The sequence below is a fragment of the Rhinolophus hipposideros genome (genome assembly GCF_964194185.1).
Source record: "Rhinolophus hipposideros genome assembly, chromosome: 22".
NCBI classification, from domain to species: Eukaryota; Metazoa; Chordata; class Mammalia; order Chiroptera; family Rhinolophidae; genus Rhinolophus; species Rhinolophus hipposideros.
Genome location: NC_138068.1, coordinates 22,654,162 through 22,671,741, shown reverse-complemented (window position 1 = coordinate 22,671,741; position 17,580 = coordinate 22,654,162). Strand labels below are relative to the sequence as shown.

Genomic DNA, 17,580 nt, shown 5'->3' with positions numbered 1-17,580 from the left:
TAGATGCTTGTGAGCTTCCTGGAGCGGGAGCCATTGGGTCTGGGCTGGAAAGTTGGCAAGACTGGATCTACAAAGCCCTGAAGAGAGCATTCCAGATGGAAGGAACAGCAGTGAGCAAAGGTGTGGAGGCAGGAATATCCAGCTCCTGGAACTACCAAACTCGGACGGCTGGGCTAGCCCAGGACACACAGCCTGTTGTGTCCCAGGGTGCAGTTAGCTGGGGGTCTCCTCTTGGGCGGAGAGTCTCTCTGCAGTCCCTTGCCCCAGGCTGTGGGCTGGGCGCCCCTAGGGACGTGAGCGGGGCTCTCCCACGCCCCTCTGAGGCAGGACGTTCCCACGCAGGGGCGGCCCTGGAAAGGCTGTGGGGCGGGCCCTGGGGCAGACGCCAGCTCTCCGGTCTCTCTGCAGCCCATTTTCTGTTACTCGGTTGGCCGACCCGGGTCTCTCTCGCTGCAGCAGAGCCGCGAGGTAAGTGTGTGGGAGAGCCCTGCTCCCCTAGCAGGGGCGGGTGGGAGCATGAGGCTTAAATGTCGGCCGGTGTAGTCCCTGCCATGGCGGGGGACAGGCGGGGGGTGGGGGGGGTGCTTCTGGCAGCTCAGAGTTGAGGACTCCTGGGGAATTACTCTGTTCATAAATGGAGCGCCATCTCTTTCCCCAAATGTAGATTACTCTTTCCTTCTCCCCATGTGCGGGTCTCTCACCCACTTATCCCTGATAGGGAGCCCTTCCTTCCCAGATGTGAAAGCCTCCTCCCACTTATCATCTATGGTATCATCCCTTCCTAATTATTGGGTTGCTTTCTCCCCAGATGTGGGGGGCCCTTTCTCTTCCTCGAAATGGGATACCTCTTTACTCTCCCCAGATGTGTGCTCCTCTTCCTCCCTCTGACCCAGTTTGGTCCTTGTCCTCCCCTAAAGCCCTGCCCACCCTCACGGGATGCCAGACCCTGAGACCGGTGGGGGCTGGGCTCATCCTGTCCCCCTCCCCCACCAGATCCAGCAGAGCAGGCTCTCTGTGCACTGTGCACGTAGGCAGCCAATTAGGGGGAAAGGAGTGGGGGCCAGACCGTCTGGCAGAAACCATGGCAGATGGCCCTATAGAGAAGGGAGGTAGCCCCAGGACCTGTTCCCTCCTTACCTGGACACCCACCCCATTTCCTCTGGGGGGGGGGGCAGAGGAAGGGAAACAACTGAAGGAAGTTTCCCAAGTTGGCCAGGCTAAACTGGGGCGGGAAGCAGAACCCAGGCCCCCAGTCCCAAACTGTTCAGACCCTGCCTTAAGAATTAGGCCTCTTCCCACTTCTTAGATGGTGAAGGAAGCTTCTAGGAGGGGGTTTCAAATGTCTAGGACCCCCATCTACCGCCATAGGGAAATTAGACAAAATTAGAAGGGTCAGGGGCCTGAGGGTGACCTTGAAATTCTGGAATCCCACCACCACCACACCTGTGAAAATGGTTTCTCTGTCTGGGCCCTGAGGGGCAGGGACATAGCATAGGACTCATCCACCCACACACCCCAGATGTTTTTCAGAACTGCCTGGAGCTTGGTGCTAAGGAAAGGAGGACTTGGAATACGAGGGATACACAGCCCAGGGGACACCGGTAAGACCTGGACACCCTCCTCCCTCCCCAAACTCCAGGGCTAGGGCCAGGAGTTATAGCTGCAAGCTACCCCTTATCCCTTCCATGCTGCCCGGGGCCTACCCCAAAACCTTCCCCACAATCTTTACTCCTTGGTCCTGGGCCACATTCTTCCAGGAAGTAGTGCTCAAAGGGCAAGCAGACAGCAGCCCCCTCCATCCAAGCTTCCTCAGGGCCTGACCCCCAAATCTCAGGCCTTTGTGTTCTGAGGTAGAGTGCTGACAGAATCTTGGACCTCTTTTCCGGACCCTGGTGTCAGTGCTAGTCAGATGAAAGAGGCCTAAGCAGGAGAGACTACAGCCAGATAGCAAAAGGGCCTTCCTGACCCTCAGGAGAATAATAACAGATGACATTTATTGAGCCCTTACTATGTACCCCAAGCTGTGATAAATATTTTACACAGATTACACATTTAGACTTCACAACCACCATGTGAAGTGGATGCTGTGTTGTTATCTCCATTTCTCAGATGAACAAACTGAGGCCCAGAGACCTAGATATTAAAGGAGCCAGGACTCCATGTGCAAAGCAATTCCAATACTATCCTGGCAAGATGATACCAATGCCCTCCTTGTGGGTATCTCTGGTGACAATAAACAGAAGAAGATTTATTGGGACCCTTCTAGTACTTTGCTTTGTTCTAGACACCCACAGAGAGGCTTTGAGGGCTTAGCCATCAGGGAAAGTGTCCAGGAATAGAAGCCAGTAGTAAACCAAGCTCTCTCTTTATCGGTATAATTTACGGAGCATTTATTGTGTGCCAGGACATTGAAGCACAGTGAGGTAAAGGGACCAGTGGGAGTTGAGGTAGGGAGGAACTGGGGTTCAAACCCAGCTGACTCAAAAGCCATGCCCTTGACCCCTACAGTTTGCAGAGCAGTTTACATCTGTCCTTTCAGATTCATCTCACTGAGCCTTTGCCCACCCATTACGTCTGCCTGACATGCCCACTCACCTCAAATATTCCCAGAGAACATGGGATTTGAAGCCACAGGGGCTGAATTGCAGCTCTGGCACTGGTCCTTTTTGCCCTGTGAATTTCAGCAAGTCACTTAGCTGCTCAGTTTCTTCATCTGTAGAATGGAGATAACAGCATCCACCTGGCTCAGAGTGATATGGAGTAAATGAGTCGACTCACCTGGAGGCCTTAGAATGGCTCCTGGCACACAGTAAGTGCCCAATAAGTGCAGTCATCTCCATTAATACTATTGTTAGTGCTGGGATGTCCCAGGGGCAGCCTAAACTCAGCTCCTCCCTTGTGCTTGCAGCCCCCAGCAAGGGGAAAATGCCCCCCTACACCAACTACCATGCCCAGCGCTCCTACCCCATGCCGGACGAACCCTTCTGCACAGAGCTCAATGCTGAGCAGCAGGCCTTGAAGGAAAAGGAGAAGGGCAGCTGGACCCAGCTGAGCCACGCCGAGAAGGTGGCCTGTACGTCTCAGGGTCGGGCTGGGTGGGGGGGTAGTGGGCTGGGAGTGAATTTGCAAAGAAGGGCTTGTCAGGGAGCAGTGGGCAGGTAGAGCCCCCATTCAAGACAGCTAGAAACTTCAAACACCTGAATGCATACCTGAGAGGGGAAGTTCATTCATCCATCCATTCTTTTATTCACTCAATTGTTTGTGCACAGTCTAATGCTAGGTGATACTGGGACACAGGAGTGAATCACCAGATGGTTCCTGCCATCCGGGTACTTCCAGTCCAGAGAGGGAACTGGCACAAACCCAGATAATACAGGGTATGTGGCTAGGGTATGTGTTTTCAAGAGGTTGTGAGGATCCAAAGGAGAGAGATGAAATCCTGGCGGGCCTTCTAGAGGAGGGCACATTCCAGCTGGCCTTGAATGGTGAGGCGGAGGGTCCTGCTAGATAGTGGGAACTGCATGGGGAAGGATATGGGAGCAGGAGAGCATGGAGGGTCCTGGCATCATTGAGTGGTGTGAGGGGACAGAGTAGAGAGAGGCAGGTGAGGTGGGCGGGCAAGCAGGGGCCTGACCGTGGGTAGCAGGAGGGATGTGTGACTCCATGTCTAGCCCACCAGAAGTACCTGGGCTGACTCTGATATTTGTAGCTTCAGCACCAGCTCTTGGCCATGCTTTACATACAGTAGATGCTCAATAAGAATTTGCCGAATGGACAGCATCTGCTGCAGGGAGAGGGAGGCTGGAGATCACTGACACCAAGAGTTGGCCCATGGTCCTTGAAATGGCTGCACCTGAGGCCCCTGCGTCCCCACTTCCTACCTGTCTCCAGTGTACCGGCTCCAGTTCCATGAGACCTTCGCAGAGATGAACCATCGCTCCAATGAGTGGAAGACAGTGATGGGCTGTGTCTTCTTCTTCTGTGGATTCACAGCTCTGCTGATATGGTGGCAGCGGGTCTATGGTAAGTGGCAACACCTCGCCTGCTACAGGCCTGGGCTATGTCCTGTGGCCATAGGCGCCAACCAAAGGAACTATGCTGGTACTCATCTGAAGAGTTTGGAGAAGTCCCCCAAAGAGGTGTAGGGTGAAGGGCAGAGCATGTCTACCGAGTGGGAGTGTAGGGACTCTACCTCTCTGGGCCTCAATTCTCCCATTTGTAAAATGGGAATAATAGTGCCCACATCTCAGGGGTCTTGTAAGGTTTTAATGAGAGAGAGCTGTAGGCCAGTGCCTGGCACATAATCAAGAATGGCAGTGTTACTGATTGCTGTTATTAACGATTAATTTTTTTCAGTATGTTTTTTCAGCTGCTGTAACAAAGAGGCCCTAACATACAAGAGCTTAAAAAAGATAGAGGTTTTGTTCCTCTCTCACAAAAAAAGCCAGGGGGAGTATGGGGACTTCACAACTTCAGGGTCCTTCTGTCTTGTTGCTCTGCCATCTTTAGCATGCAGCTTCCTTCTTGATATACAAGATGGCTGCTCTAGCTCCAGCCGTAAAGTCTACGTTCCAGACAAGAAGAGGGAAAGAGAGGACACACGTCTCTTTAAGATCCAGAAGTTGCACACACCACTGCTGCTCACATCCTATTAGCTAGAAATGATCATATAACTACGAGTAAGTTTAGCCACAAGGGCACCTGGGAAATGTAGGCTTTAGCTGGGTGGTCACATACCCAGCTGATCAGTTAATACTACAGAAGAGTGATTCTCCAAGTATGGTCTCTGGACCAACAGCTTCATTTGACTTCATTTCTTGTGGCCTCACCTTGTTTTTCTTCTGTAAAAGTATGATGGGAATTCCTACCTTGCATGAGGATGAAATGAGAGAGCGTTTAGGAAAAATTCTAGACTAGCCCAATGTTTGGTATGAATAGATGTCCAGAAAGATCTTTTCTTTCTTGTCCACCCACTGGGACAGGAAGTATTAGGGACAGAGGTCAGGCACGCTGTCAGCCTCAGGGGCAGATGGACCAGGAAGTAAGATGTGAGCAGTGTTGGGGGCTCCAGCCCCCAGACCTTCTCTGATCCACACATGAAGGCACCTAAAATGCCTCTGTGAGTGCCTCAGCCTTTGAGTTAAGTATTGCCCTCCCCAGATTTTTAAAGTAAATATCCCTATCCGATCTGCTATTCTCAGTCCTCTCAGGAAGCAAAAGAAACTACCTCATCCTGTACTCTTCCCTATAAGTGGGAGCAAACTCAGTAATTATAATTATAGTAGCTACCACATATTAGGGGCTTAATATCTGTCCCACATTTTGTCAATTGCCTTATGAATACTAACTTCAGTCTCAACCCTAGTGGATAAGACCTATTTTTGACAGGTTAGGAAACTGAGGCTCAGAGAGATAAAGGGACTTGTTCAAGGTCACACAGCAAGGGAGTGGTGGAGCTGGGATTTGGATCCCAGCTAACTTCAAACCAGTGCTCCTGTCACATTGGGCCACAGAATAGGTGAGGAAACTGAGACTCAGAAAGGGGAAGGACCTTGGCCCAGTTCCCACAGCAACACGAAGGCAGAGCTGGGATCAGAACTCAGAGGTCCCTGGAATAAAGTTTTAGGAGGGAGTCTGGTGAGGGGGATGGGCAGGGCAGAGGGAGCCCCTCAGTGCAGGACACATAAGTCTGTGACTGCAGACCCTGGCTCAGCGGGAGAGGGCCGGCCTGATAGGGTCCTGAGCTGCCCCTGCCCCACCCATGCCTTCCCTGCAGTGTTCCCTAAGAAGCCCATCACGCTGACGGATGAGTGGAAGGCCCAGCAGCTCCAGCGCATCCTAGATATGAAGGGCAACCCTGTGCAAGGCCTGGCCTCTCAGTGGGATTATGAGAAGAAAGAGTGGAAGAAGTGACATTGCATTCTGCGTCCCAGGCTGCTCTCCCGGCAGCTCTGCCCTGGCCCAGAGCCTATGGAGCACTTCCTTCCCCTCCCCTTAACCCCAATAAAGCTGACCTGTTCTTGTCTGCCTTTAATCTCTACCTCAATCTTTACCTGCTATAAAGCCTACATTATACCTAAAATTAGGCATTATACCTAAAATATAGTAGGTGAGGGGCAAGAATAAGCCACTTTCCAGGGGCTCAGAGCCCAGCTTGTTAGGAAGGGCTTCCTGGAGGAATAGGGGCAAGGGCTGAGTCTTAAAGGGCAGGTGAAATTAGGAAAGGCAAGAAGAAGGGAAGGCATTGCAGGTGCAGGAAATGGCTTCAGAAATGGCAAAGACACTCCTTTATTTAGTCAATTAACAAATACTGAGTATCGACTGTGTGCCAGGTACCAATCCAGGCCCTAGGGCTATGTCAGTGAACAAGGCGACAGTCTCTGGCCTCATGGCAGACACATTTCTTTATGGGGGGGAAGGAGAGACAGAAAAGTGAGTAAGTATAATATATAGTATAAGTGCTATGAAGAAACAAAACAAAGCAGGGAAAAGGACAGTTAAAAGGCAATTGAGGGGCCAGCCCGTTGGCTCAGGTGGTTGGAGCTTCGTGCTCCCAACGCCGAAGGCTGCCGGTTCGATTCCCACATGGGCCATTAGGCTCTCAACCACAAGGTTGCCGGTTCGACTCCTGCAAGGGATGGTGGCTGCGCCCCCTGCAACTAGAAAAATGGCAATTGGACCTGAAGCTGAGCTGTGCCCTCCACAACTAAGATTGAAAGGACAACAACTTGACTTGGAAGAAAGGCCTGGAAGTACACACTGTTCCCCAATAAAGCCCTGTTCCCCTTCCCCAATAAAATTTTTTTTTAAAAAAAGGGCAATTGGGAATGGTAGGTAAAGGCCTCTTAGAAGGAGGCACTTGAGAAGAGGTCTGAATGGAATGAGGGAACAAGCCTTGTATCAAAGACAGAGCAGCAAGTGCAAAGACCCTGGGTGGGGATTCTGGTTTGTAAGTTTGTGGAATTTCAAGGAGGCCATAGTGAGTGACTGGAGTAGAATTACTTGGAGAGTAGTAGGAAGGTGTGTGTTGGGGGAGCCGGTTGGTCTTGGGGTGGAAAGCAAATTACATAGGGCCTCATGGGATTTTATGCTAAGTGTGATGGCTCCTCTGAGAAAACAAATGCCAAGAATGAATTAAAGATGTGAGGAGATATGTTGGGGTTACGCCTCTGGAAGATAAAGGAGGGAGGGAGCAGGAAAAGGTGAGAAGCTTATGGAAGGAGAGAGGATTAGGTAGGAAGAGCCTCTGACTTCAGTATACCGTATCTGAGTCCAACCAGTAAACAGAAATCGCATAGTAATTTAACAGGGCCTGTTTGATACAAAGAATTACTAAGTTTATACAAGAGAGTAACTATAAAGATGCAAAGATAACTTTAAAGGGTGTTTAAAGGAAGGATAAGGAAGGATATATTTGGAAGAGGGGTGCTTTCCCCAAGCTGGGGTTCAGACCTTGTTGGAGGAGGTGTGAGTGAAGCCTACTGGATGGCAGAGAATTTTGCTACGTTGCCTGGGTCACAGCTGGTCCATAGTCATTAGAAGTCCTCAAAGGCCCAAGGGAGCTGAGGCTGGTGAGTGGGGGAACTGGGACACCTTGGCAGATGTGAGGCCTAGAGTGTGTGGTATTTGTGTTAGGAGGGTGGCAAGAAGATGGTATGCAGGCCTGGGGGCTGCAAGGCAGCTGACAGACTGTGAACGCTGGGCTCATGGCTGCAGCCGATCACCGTCAGATGTCCTCACACGCTGCTGACCCACCCCACAGCAGGAGCAAGAAAACTCTCTCACACACACCAGAACCAGAAGGACAAGCCTCCTTTCCTCCTGAAATGTCCCCTTAGCACCCTCTGCTGGCAAAGTTTAGCATCTCACCGTAAAGGAGACAATGCTGAGTCTAGTTCATTATTGTAGAGCAGGTACTAAGGGGTGAATTTGGAGATGAGAGGCAATAAATTGATAACTGAAATGCCACCTCTGAGAAAGTCTTTCCCAGGCTAATGGAGGTCCCCAGAGCAAAATATGCCCATTAGAGGAGTCCTGTGCTGGGCAATATTGACCCATCCCTAGAACCCACTGTGCTCAGTCCTTGATTGGGAGCCTCCCAGGAGGAGGACTGTGGCCTCAGCACGAATGCTGCAGCAGAACCATAGCAGGTTCTCTTGGAGAAAAATTTGAGCAGCACACCTCCATGGACACCCTAGATGCCAATGGAGCAATTGGGACAACAGTATTCATTCAATCAACAAATACTTAGAGAATAGGGAAACAGACATCAATCAAATGGTCATCCTAATAAATTATAGCACAAATGAGTGTTAAGAAGAGGAGGTAGATGGTACTTGGATTGACCAATGGGGGGAACTGACCTAATCTAGAGAGGTCAGGGAGGGTCTCCCAGAGGACATGTCCTCAGACTTGAGATATGAAGGATAACTGGGTATAAACTAGGTGAAAAGCAGAGAAAGCATGTGCAAAGGCCCTGTGGTAGTGAGGACCTCATGTCGTGTTAGAGGAAACAAAGGGAGCCAAAGGGCTGTCAGAGGAGAAAGAAGAGATGGACAAGGGGAGATGGGAAAGTAATATATTCACACATGGTCTTGAAGTCTCTGCTGCCTCTACTGAAGAGACAAGTTTGCACAAACAGAGAAAGACGGAGCTGAGGGAATATACTGGGGCTAGAGTATGGGGAGCCTTGACGTCCATTTAATTTTTATCTGAGAGAGGCAACTGCCTTGGTCCCAGGCTCTATTTGGCATGAGGGATCCATTTATTAACCACCTCTTTAGCATGAGAGATGCTGGAAAGCACATAGGGGTCCTACTTTCCAGGTCACCCAGCCTGTTCAGAGGGACTGGCAAGGCTATAGCCTGCCAGAAACTAGTGGAATAAGAACTATAGGAATGTTTAGTAGTATATGTTGCCCCAGACCGTGATGCTTTGCTAGCAGCAGGAGCAGTTGCAATATAACTAAAAACGTTGAAATATGCAGGGAGTAGAATTTTGTAAACGATTAATAAATTGCTAAGGAATCATGTTGTAACAGAGAAAATTATCAAAATTGGTCCAGGGAAAATTTAGATGTTGTACTAAGTCAGTTTTTCCCTTACAAGAATGCTGTGTAACAAACAACCCCAAAGCTTGGCAGCTTACAACTTTGAACTATTATTTTTATCTTTCATGGGCCTCTGCTGTGGGTTGGCTGAGGCTCTGCTGGGAACTGCAGGTTTAGTTCTGGGCTGTGGGTTGGTATTTTGGTTTGCTAGGACTGCCATAACAAATACCACAGACTTGGTGGCTTAAAAAACAGGAAAGTATTTTCTCACAATTTTGGAAGTTAGAGGTCCAAGATCAGGTGTTGGCAGGATTGGTTTCTTCTGAGGTCTCTCTCCTTAGCTTGTAGGTAGCTGCCTTCTTGCTGTGTCCTCACCTGGTCTTTCCTCTGTGTGTACATATCCTTAGCATCTCATTGTGTGTCCAGATTTCCTCTTCTTATAAGGACACCAGTCAGATTGGGTTAGGACCTTCCCAAATGATCTCATGTTAACTTCATCACCTCTTTAAAGGTTTTATCTTCAAATACTATCACATTCTGAGGGATTAGGGATTAGAACTTTAATATGTGAATTTATAGGGGACACATTTCAGCCTGTAACAGTTGGGTTGAGGAATATTCCATGTGTTTCCTTGTTCTGGGATCAGCAGACACCTAGGACATGTTCTTGAGGGGCCAGAGTGACAGTGGGTACACATGTTCTTAAAGCCCAGACTCAGAACTAGCACACACACAACCAGTTCCACATTCCATGGGCCAAAGCAAGTCCCATGGTGTTCCGGTTACTATTGGTGCATTACAAACCACCCCAAAACTTAAGAGGCTTAAAACAACCATTTTATTATGCCTACTGATTCTATAGGTCAGGAATTCAGGCAGGAAACAGTGGGAACTGCTTACCTCTCCTCTAGAATGTCTGGGGCCTCAGCTGGAAATATTCAAAGGCTGTGGCCAGAATCTTCTGGAGGTGTTTTCACTCACACATCTGGTGGTTGATGCTGGCTGTCACCTGGGACCTCAGTTGGAACTATCAACAGGAACACATCTCTTTGTGGCACCCCAGGTGGTCTCTCTGTGTGGGCTAGTTTAGGCTCCCTCAGAGCATGGTGGGGGGGGTTCCAAGAGAGCAAGAGGGAAATGTATTGCATCTTTATAATCTAGCCTCAGAAGACACAAAGCATCACTTCTGCCAAACCCTGTTGGTAAAAGCACTCACCAGGGTCCACCCTGTTTCAAGAAGGAGAGGACATAGACTTGATCGGGGGTCAGCAAAATCACAACGTAAGATGTGAGATGGATATGAGATGGGAAGTATTGTTGTGGTCATCTGTGGAAAATATAGGCTGCCATTCACAGTCAAGCCCAACACTGATGGGGAGAAAAATGTCCTCCAGCAGAGTGCACATGGCAAGCATGGCGAGGGAAGGCAGAATTGTGAGCAAAGAATACAACCTACCATAGATGTGTAGAGATAACTGACATAAAATCAAGTTAACAGAAACGAAAACTGACCACGTTAAATTGGATATTGACCAAAATCCAAACAGAGAATAAAGTTTTGACATTTAGGCAATCAAATTTGACCTGAAAAAATTGGACCGATTAGAGATAATGGAAATAGTAAACAACGCATAATGGCAGGAAACCGGTGAACTCAGATAGAGACTAAAAATGACTGAGAGAAGAATTAAATTTTCATGTTGGCATTTACTCCATGAAACCAAGTGATTGTCATTAAAAAGAATAATTTTGTGAGATTAAATTTAAAATAGGAAACATTAGAAATAGTTTAACTTTGGTCGTAAAATAACTGATCAAGGAATTAAATTGTTTTCATGCAGCTTGCTCAAGAAAACTGTCTTGATATATTAGAATTGGTGTACTTCTGATAAAAATAATTGGGTTCAAAACTCAGTCAAAATAGTCTTGGAGTGAGGTCAAAACATTTGGGTCAAAATATCTTGTAATATTATTAAGTTTCTGTAAAAAAAAAAGAAGGAAGAAACTCAAAAGACAAATGAGGAACTAAAAAGTATTTGTATGTATGAGAGATCAAGGGCTGATTTCCTTAATATGTTTTTTAAAAAAATCCGTCTGACCAATCAGTAAGAAAAAAACAGGAATGCAGTAGAAAATGAGCAAAAGTCATTACCATGGAGATCAGAGAAAAACAAAACAAAACAAATGGCTTAAAATTTCTTATGGAAAAGTTTAAACATACAGAAAAGAATAGTTTAACAAACCTTTATGTGCCTTCCAGCATCCACAATTATCTGCTTATGGGCCATTCATTTCCCTACTCCCACCCCTGAATTATTTTAATAAATTCCAGGTGTCAATCATTTCATCCTTAAATACTTCATTAGGTCTCTAAACCATGAGAACTGTTTTAATATACATGACCAAAATACTATTAATGTACATAAAAAGTCTTACCAATATTTCCTTAATACCAAACATCCAGTCAGTATGCAAATTTCCCTAACTGCCTCATAAAAGCTTTATTTATTTGAATTTTCCTGGAATGAGGATCCACCTTAAATCTAAAGACTGCAGTTGGTCCTCTGAATCTTTGTGTGGTTTTGGTATCAGGGTAATTCCCTTCCCTCCTCTTCTGTTTTCTGGAAGAGATTGTGTAGAAATAGTGTTAATTCTTCTTTAACCATTTGGTAGAATTCTTCAGTGAAATCATCTGGGCCTGGAGATTTTTTGTGTGTATAGGGAGTTTTTAAATTACAAATTCAATTTCATTATCTGTTATAAGGCTATTCACATGATCTGTTTCATATTCGGTGAATTGTGGTAGCTTGTTCTTTTCAACTAATTGGTCCATTTTATCGATGTTGCATTTACTGCTATAAATTTCCCTCTAAACGATGCTTTTACTACATCCCCTAAGTTTTGATGTGTTGCATTTTCATTTGTCTCTAACTTTTTTTTTTTAAGTGGCGAAATGTATATTTATTCTGCTACTTCTGATCAGTTGTGCAACTTATCTAGGACAAATTGCCAGATAAATTTTACATTATTTCCTCAGGACTGGGGTTTATCAATGACTTCAAATTTGGGATCTTCCAATTTGAAGTCAGGGAACACATTCATGTCTGCTTTACCATACATTTGCTTAAGCTTAAAAAGCTGCCTCTCCAAATCCTGCTGATATTCTGGGCCAGTATCAACAGCTCCTTTAGACGACTGTCACTGAGTTCTGCATTCTCTAATCTTGTCCACGAAGAGTTTCTGTACAGGATTAAGTTCCTTATTAAATGCCACTGCTGTGACACCAATATTCCTCCTCGAATGGACTGAGACTGCAGACTGAATGACAGAGGAAAACCTGAAGAGCCTCTGAAGAATCATGGTGATTCTGTGACTTGCACTCAGTCCAGAGCCGCCAGCACCGTTCTAAGTATTTTTTAATTTCCTTTGTGATTTCTTCTTTGACTTATTGCTTATTTAACAGTGTGTGATTTAATTTCCACATATTTGTGAATTTTCCAGTTTTCCTTCTGTTCTTGATGTCTACATTTATTTCACTGTGGTCGGAGGAAATACACTATGTGATTTCAATCTTTTACATTTATTGACACTTGTTTTGTGGTCTACCCTACAGATTATCTTGGGGAAAATTTCATGTGCACTAAAGAACGTGTATTCTGCTGTTTGTGGAGAGTTCTGTAGACGTCTGTTAGATCCAATCGTTTATAGTGCTGCTTAAGTCCTCTATTTCTTATTACTTCCTTGTAGGTATATTTTTAAGATATTTTCTTAATGGTCACCATGGGGATTACAGTTAACATCTTAAATTTATAACAATATAGTTTGAATTGATACCAATTTAGCTTCAATAACATACAAAAACTGCTCCTATACATCTCAATACCTCCCCTTTGTATTCTTTGTCACAAATTATATCTTTAGGTATTGTGTGCCCATTAACATAGATTTTGTTTATTTATTTATTTATTTATTTACTTACTTACTTACTTATTTATTTATTAAGATTTTATTAGGGAAGGGATCCTTTATGTCCCTTTACCCACTTTCATACTGCTGGGAAGTGGGGGGGTGGAATGCTGGGCTCCCAGTGCCCAGACATTGTGGACCACAAGAGAGGGCTCATAATGGCCAGCAGAGATGAAAGTTCTGCTTCCCTAGCCTTATCTTACAACATCTCATATTTGTTGGGGTTCGGGTCACCTTGACTCATAAGGGTGGAAGTCTAGGCTCCCCATTGGCCTTTGCTGATGTGGATGGGGCTGTAGTTTTTTCAATGGTGTTTGGCTGGACTAAAGTGGTGATTTGTCTAAAAAAATTTTTTTTAAAAAAGATTTTATAGGGGAAGGGGAACAGGACTCCATTAGAGAACAGTGTGCACCTCCAGGATTCCCTCCAAGTCAAGTTGTTGTCCCTTCAGTCTTAGCTGTGGAGGGCACAGCTCAGCTCCAGGTCCAGTTGCCGTTTTCTAGCTGCTGGGGGCGCTCACCATCCCTTGCAGGAGTCGAACCAGCAACCTTGTGGTTGAGAGGACGCGCTCCAACCAACTGAGCCATTTGGGAGCTCAGCTGCAGATCAGCTCAAGGTGCTGTGCTCCATCCCAGTCGCAGGGGATGTTGCCCACCATCCCTTGCTGGAGTTGAGGAGCTGAACCGGCAACCCTGTGGTCGAGAGCCCACCGGCCCATGTGGGAATCGAACTGGCAGACCCGGGAGTCAGGAGCACAGAGCTCTAACCGCCCCAGCCACCGGGCCGGCCCAAGTCCAAAAATTTCCTTTCCTGTTCCTTTACCTAGAGAGAGCAAGCTTTTGTTGGGGCTGTTTTTTTTTGTTTGTTTGTTTTGTTTTTTCTCCTTTTCTTTGGCTCTTTTGGGTAGCCACTTCCAGCTTCTTCAGCTCCAAGTCTGGGATCTCTGAGGCAGAAAGAAAACCCAGGGAACTCACCATCATGTCATTCCTCAGGTCCTGAAGCCCATGGTTGATTGGCCTTCTCTCCACCTTTCCGAATTTTCTTAGCTTGTTTTATATATAATGTCCGGGGTTTTTCATTTGACTTAGCAGGAGAAATAGGGAAAATTACATCTGCTCCATCTTCCCGGAAGTGGAAGTAGAGAAGCAAGGTCATTCGTCCCGAGGATTTTTCCCCAAGTCTGCATTCTACTGATTCAGATTTGACTTTTTGACAAGACTGTTTCATGGGTGTGCTGTGTTCTCTGGCCAGGAGGCACTTGATGCCTCGCTATCTTTGTGTGCCATTTGCAGCCTTTGTTGGTCATTAACTTATTAGGGGTACAGATGGCTTTCAAATTATTAAAAGATGCCAACCTCAATTAAAGTTTTGAAAATGAAATTTTAAAGCATGAGATACTATTTTTTAATCAACCAGATTGACAAAGATCAAAGAGTGTTAACACAGATGTTGGCCAAGGTGCAGAAGACGGGCAGTTTCACAGGACGCCAGCTTTGGCTACCTACATCAATATGACAAATGCGTACACCCTTTGGCCCAGCAATTCCACTGCTCTGAATTTCCTGTGGATACATACCCATGTGTGTAGAATGATGGACATGCGAAGTTGTTCATTGCGGTATTGTTTGGATTAGCAAACGTTGAGAACTGCCAAATTGTTCCTCCCTCAAGCAGAGTTTCTCAACTGGTGTACTACAAAGGTTCACAAGTTCTGGGAGAGGTGTTGGTGCCCCAGCTATTGCCCTCAGCCTACCTTCAGAGGTCCTGTGCAGCTTGGGTGGACACGTCTCATTCAAGGGAACAGGCACCTGTGTCTCTTTGGTCGTAGGTTTATAGTTGGCCCACGCATGGGGCAGGCAGGAAGTGCCCAATGCTGAGGAAAATTAACCAAGGATCAGCCATGAGCCAACGAGGGATGGAATTTGGTGGATAAACACGTTGTGTTCTTGCCCCTAGAATGTTACACAAGTCTTTCAAAGGATCCCCTGGGAAGAAGTTTCATTGTCGGAAGTGGCAACTTAATCGACACTGCACCCTGTATTGGCGTGCTGTCGTTCCCTGCCTCACTGCCCTGCTGCCCTGGGATCAAAACTGCTCACATCTGAATCCTTATGTTAGGCTTTGTTTTTGGGGGATAGCCATACTAATAGAGTTTGGGACAGTTGGAGCCCCTAGACTAGTCCCCTCAGGGGTCCTTGGAGCATTGGTCGTGAGGCGCAGGGGCTCTGGCAGCATAGCCTGATAAAATTTATGTAGTATTTATGGTGCCAGATACCATTCTTAAGTACTTCACAAGCCTGAAATCTGCATAACTTCTGCATCAGGTAGGTATAATTATCATCCTCATTTTACAGGTGAAGAAACTCAGGCACAGAGAGGTGAAGTCACTTGTCTAAGGGCACCCAGCTGCCCAAGGTCGCCTAGTTGCAGAGTCTTGCCCCTAACCACTGCACTAGCCTGTCTCTCCCCGGGCCCCTGCTGTCCTGCCAGGAGGAGCTGAGCATGGTTAAGGTTGGGCTCTTCCTTCTTGGACATGTACTGCAGTGGTCAGCCGCAGAGCACCTGGGATCTAACTTGGAAGGGCACCCACCTTCTGCAAAGCCCACGGAGCCATTGGAGGAGTTTGTTTTCCAGCTGCCCAGGGGGCATGGCAGGAAGCCTAGGTGAGACTGATGTGCCTAAAGGGGACGTCCAACCAGCTGCAGAAGGATGTTCTGCCACATAAATGATATACAGATAAGGGCCTTACCGTTAGTTTTGTTTATTGTTATTCTTTTTACAAAGCAATAAGACAGGGCAGTTTTGTTTTGCTTGGGGAGAGATTGTTTTTGACGTCAGTGCAATTTGAGCCAAGCCTTCCTGACGTGGGGACTGCTCATTTCCCACTCAGCAACAAATTTACAAACCATCTTGTTGGCTCGGCTGCTACATTGTTTATATTCTTTTTTATTTTCAGAAGATAATTTTTTTAACCTTGTGTCCATTTTCTTGGTTTTAAGAGTGACTTCCTCAAATTTTAAGATTGACATGTTAAAACTTTGTAGTAAGATCACTTAAATTTCATAAGAATTCACAAGGCTCTTTATCATGGAATTAATCAGGCTAATTATTCATGTGTGAACCTACTGAGGTGGGATGGTTTAAATAATTTCAGAGGTAATTTATACTTCATATGCCTAGAATTCTAATATCAGTGCATGGATATTTATTAAAAGTCAAAGAAGACATAAATTTAGAGAGATCATATGTGTTTATTTCTATTATTTCATATATATTAAGAAAAAGTTCTTGTTATTTTTGCCTCATGACAAAGGCTGTGTTGGTGAAGAGAGACAAATGGAGAGCTGGACATTATGTAATCAATTTGATCATGATATAAGTCGTTGTTTTTTGGCATGACTTGTTAATTTTTAAAAATTGCACAAGCGGGGTGACTGGTTAGCTCAGTTGGTTAGAGCGTAGTGCTGATAACACCAAGGTTGCCGGTTCAATCCCTGCGTGGGCCACTGTGAGCTGAGCCCTCCTTAGGGGAAAAAAAAATTGCACAAACAATGCACACAATCATTATCTTAAACTTTTATAGAATTCAGAAGAGTGTAAAAAAGTCAAAGCTAACTTTCAACCCTTGGCTTGTTAAAAGATTTTTTAAAAATCATGAATAGGTGTTAAATTTCACCAAATACTATTTTGATATTTACTGAAATACCATAAGGATTTTCTTTGTTAATGTTTCAATACAATGAATTACATTGAAAGATTTCTTATACTGAGTCAGTCGTGTTTACCTGGAATAAACTCTACTAGGTCATGATGTATTATTATTTTTATATGTTGTTAGATTTGCTTTGTTAATATTATACTTAGAACTTTGGCTTGTATGTTTATAAGTAAATTGGCCTAGATTCCTTTCCTTTCTTCCTTCTTCTCTCCCTCTCTTCCTTTGTGTCATATACAGCCTTGTCCAGTTTTAATTACCATTTTCTCAAAACAAACAAACAAACACAAAAACCAAACAAACTTCATCATCGACAGCTATGGATAGATCATCCAAACAGAAAAAAAAAAAAAGAAATCGAAACCTTCACATCAGTTCCTGTGTTCTGGAACTCGTCATTATTTTAAAATACCCAAAGTGAAAAAGTTCATTTAGATTTGAAATCCATTGATAACATTATATTTGTCAATTAAAGAAAGGGAGAATTATTTGAGCATTTAAATATACTTTTAATTGTAAGCTTGGAATGGTTTAAAATCCTTGTTATCACCTACTTAAGGTTACAAGGTTTCTTGTCGATGTTGACTACCAAAAATCTAGAGAGCATTAATAAGCCTTGGTCAGGAATTGTGTAAAGTATTTTGATCATAAAACCTCACATAAAAAAGTTGCATTTACAGGAAAAAGATCAAGTTCCTTAAGAAATAAATTTTAAAATGTTTTCAGATGTTTTAATCAAAGTTAATACTTCATATCCTCTCTAGGAAATATGTTGTCTTTCATTTCTCTCACAAAAATATATAGAAATGGGGTGAATTTCCCCCCAGACCCACACAGACAATCCGAAAGT

General features: G+C 45.4%; 1 protein-coding gene and 1 pseudogene across 2 annotated transcripts; one reads left to right on the top strand and one right to left on the bottom strand.

Moving 5' to 3' along the window:
• The first annotated feature begins 367 nt into the window (after positions 1 to 367).
• Positions 368 to 6,032, top strand: COX4I2 (cytochrome c oxidase subunit 4I2). Its single transcript, XM_081033702.1, has 5 exons — positions 368 to 468; positions 1,520 to 1,601; positions 2,909 to 3,073; positions 3,892 to 4,023; positions 5,777 to 6,032. Exons 2-5 carry the CDS (start codon positions 1,520 to 1,522, stop codon positions 5,911 to 5,913), a joined length of 516 nt encoding a protein of 171 aa, XP_080889828.1. The 5' UTR covers positions 368 to 468; the 3' UTR covers positions 5,914 to 6,032.
• Positions 6,033 to 12,082: 6,050 nt separating this feature from the next.
• Positions 12,083 to 12,409, bottom strand: LOC308490875 (ATP synthase-coupling factor 6, mitochondrial-like; annotated as a pseudogene). The gene has a single exon. The product of its transcript is annotated as an ATP synthase-coupling factor 6, mitochondrial-like (transcript).
• Positions 12,410 to 17,580: the final 5,171 nt, after the last annotated feature.

Excerpts from the sequence above, each read along its gene's own strand:
- COX4I2 (XM_081033702.1), top strand. The coding sequence starts at position 1,520 with ATGTTTTTCAGAACTGCCTGGAGCTTGGTGCTAAGGAAAGGAGGACTT. Across the intron at positions 1,602-2,908 it reads ACACAGCCCAGGGGACACCG|CCCCCAGCAAGGGGAAAATG; the intron begins GTAAGACCTGGA and ends TTGTGCTTGCAG. Across the intron at positions 3,074-3,891 it reads CCACGCCGAGAAGGTGGCCT|TGTACCGGCTCCAGTTCCAT; the intron begins GTACGTCTCAGG and ends ACCTGTCTCCAG.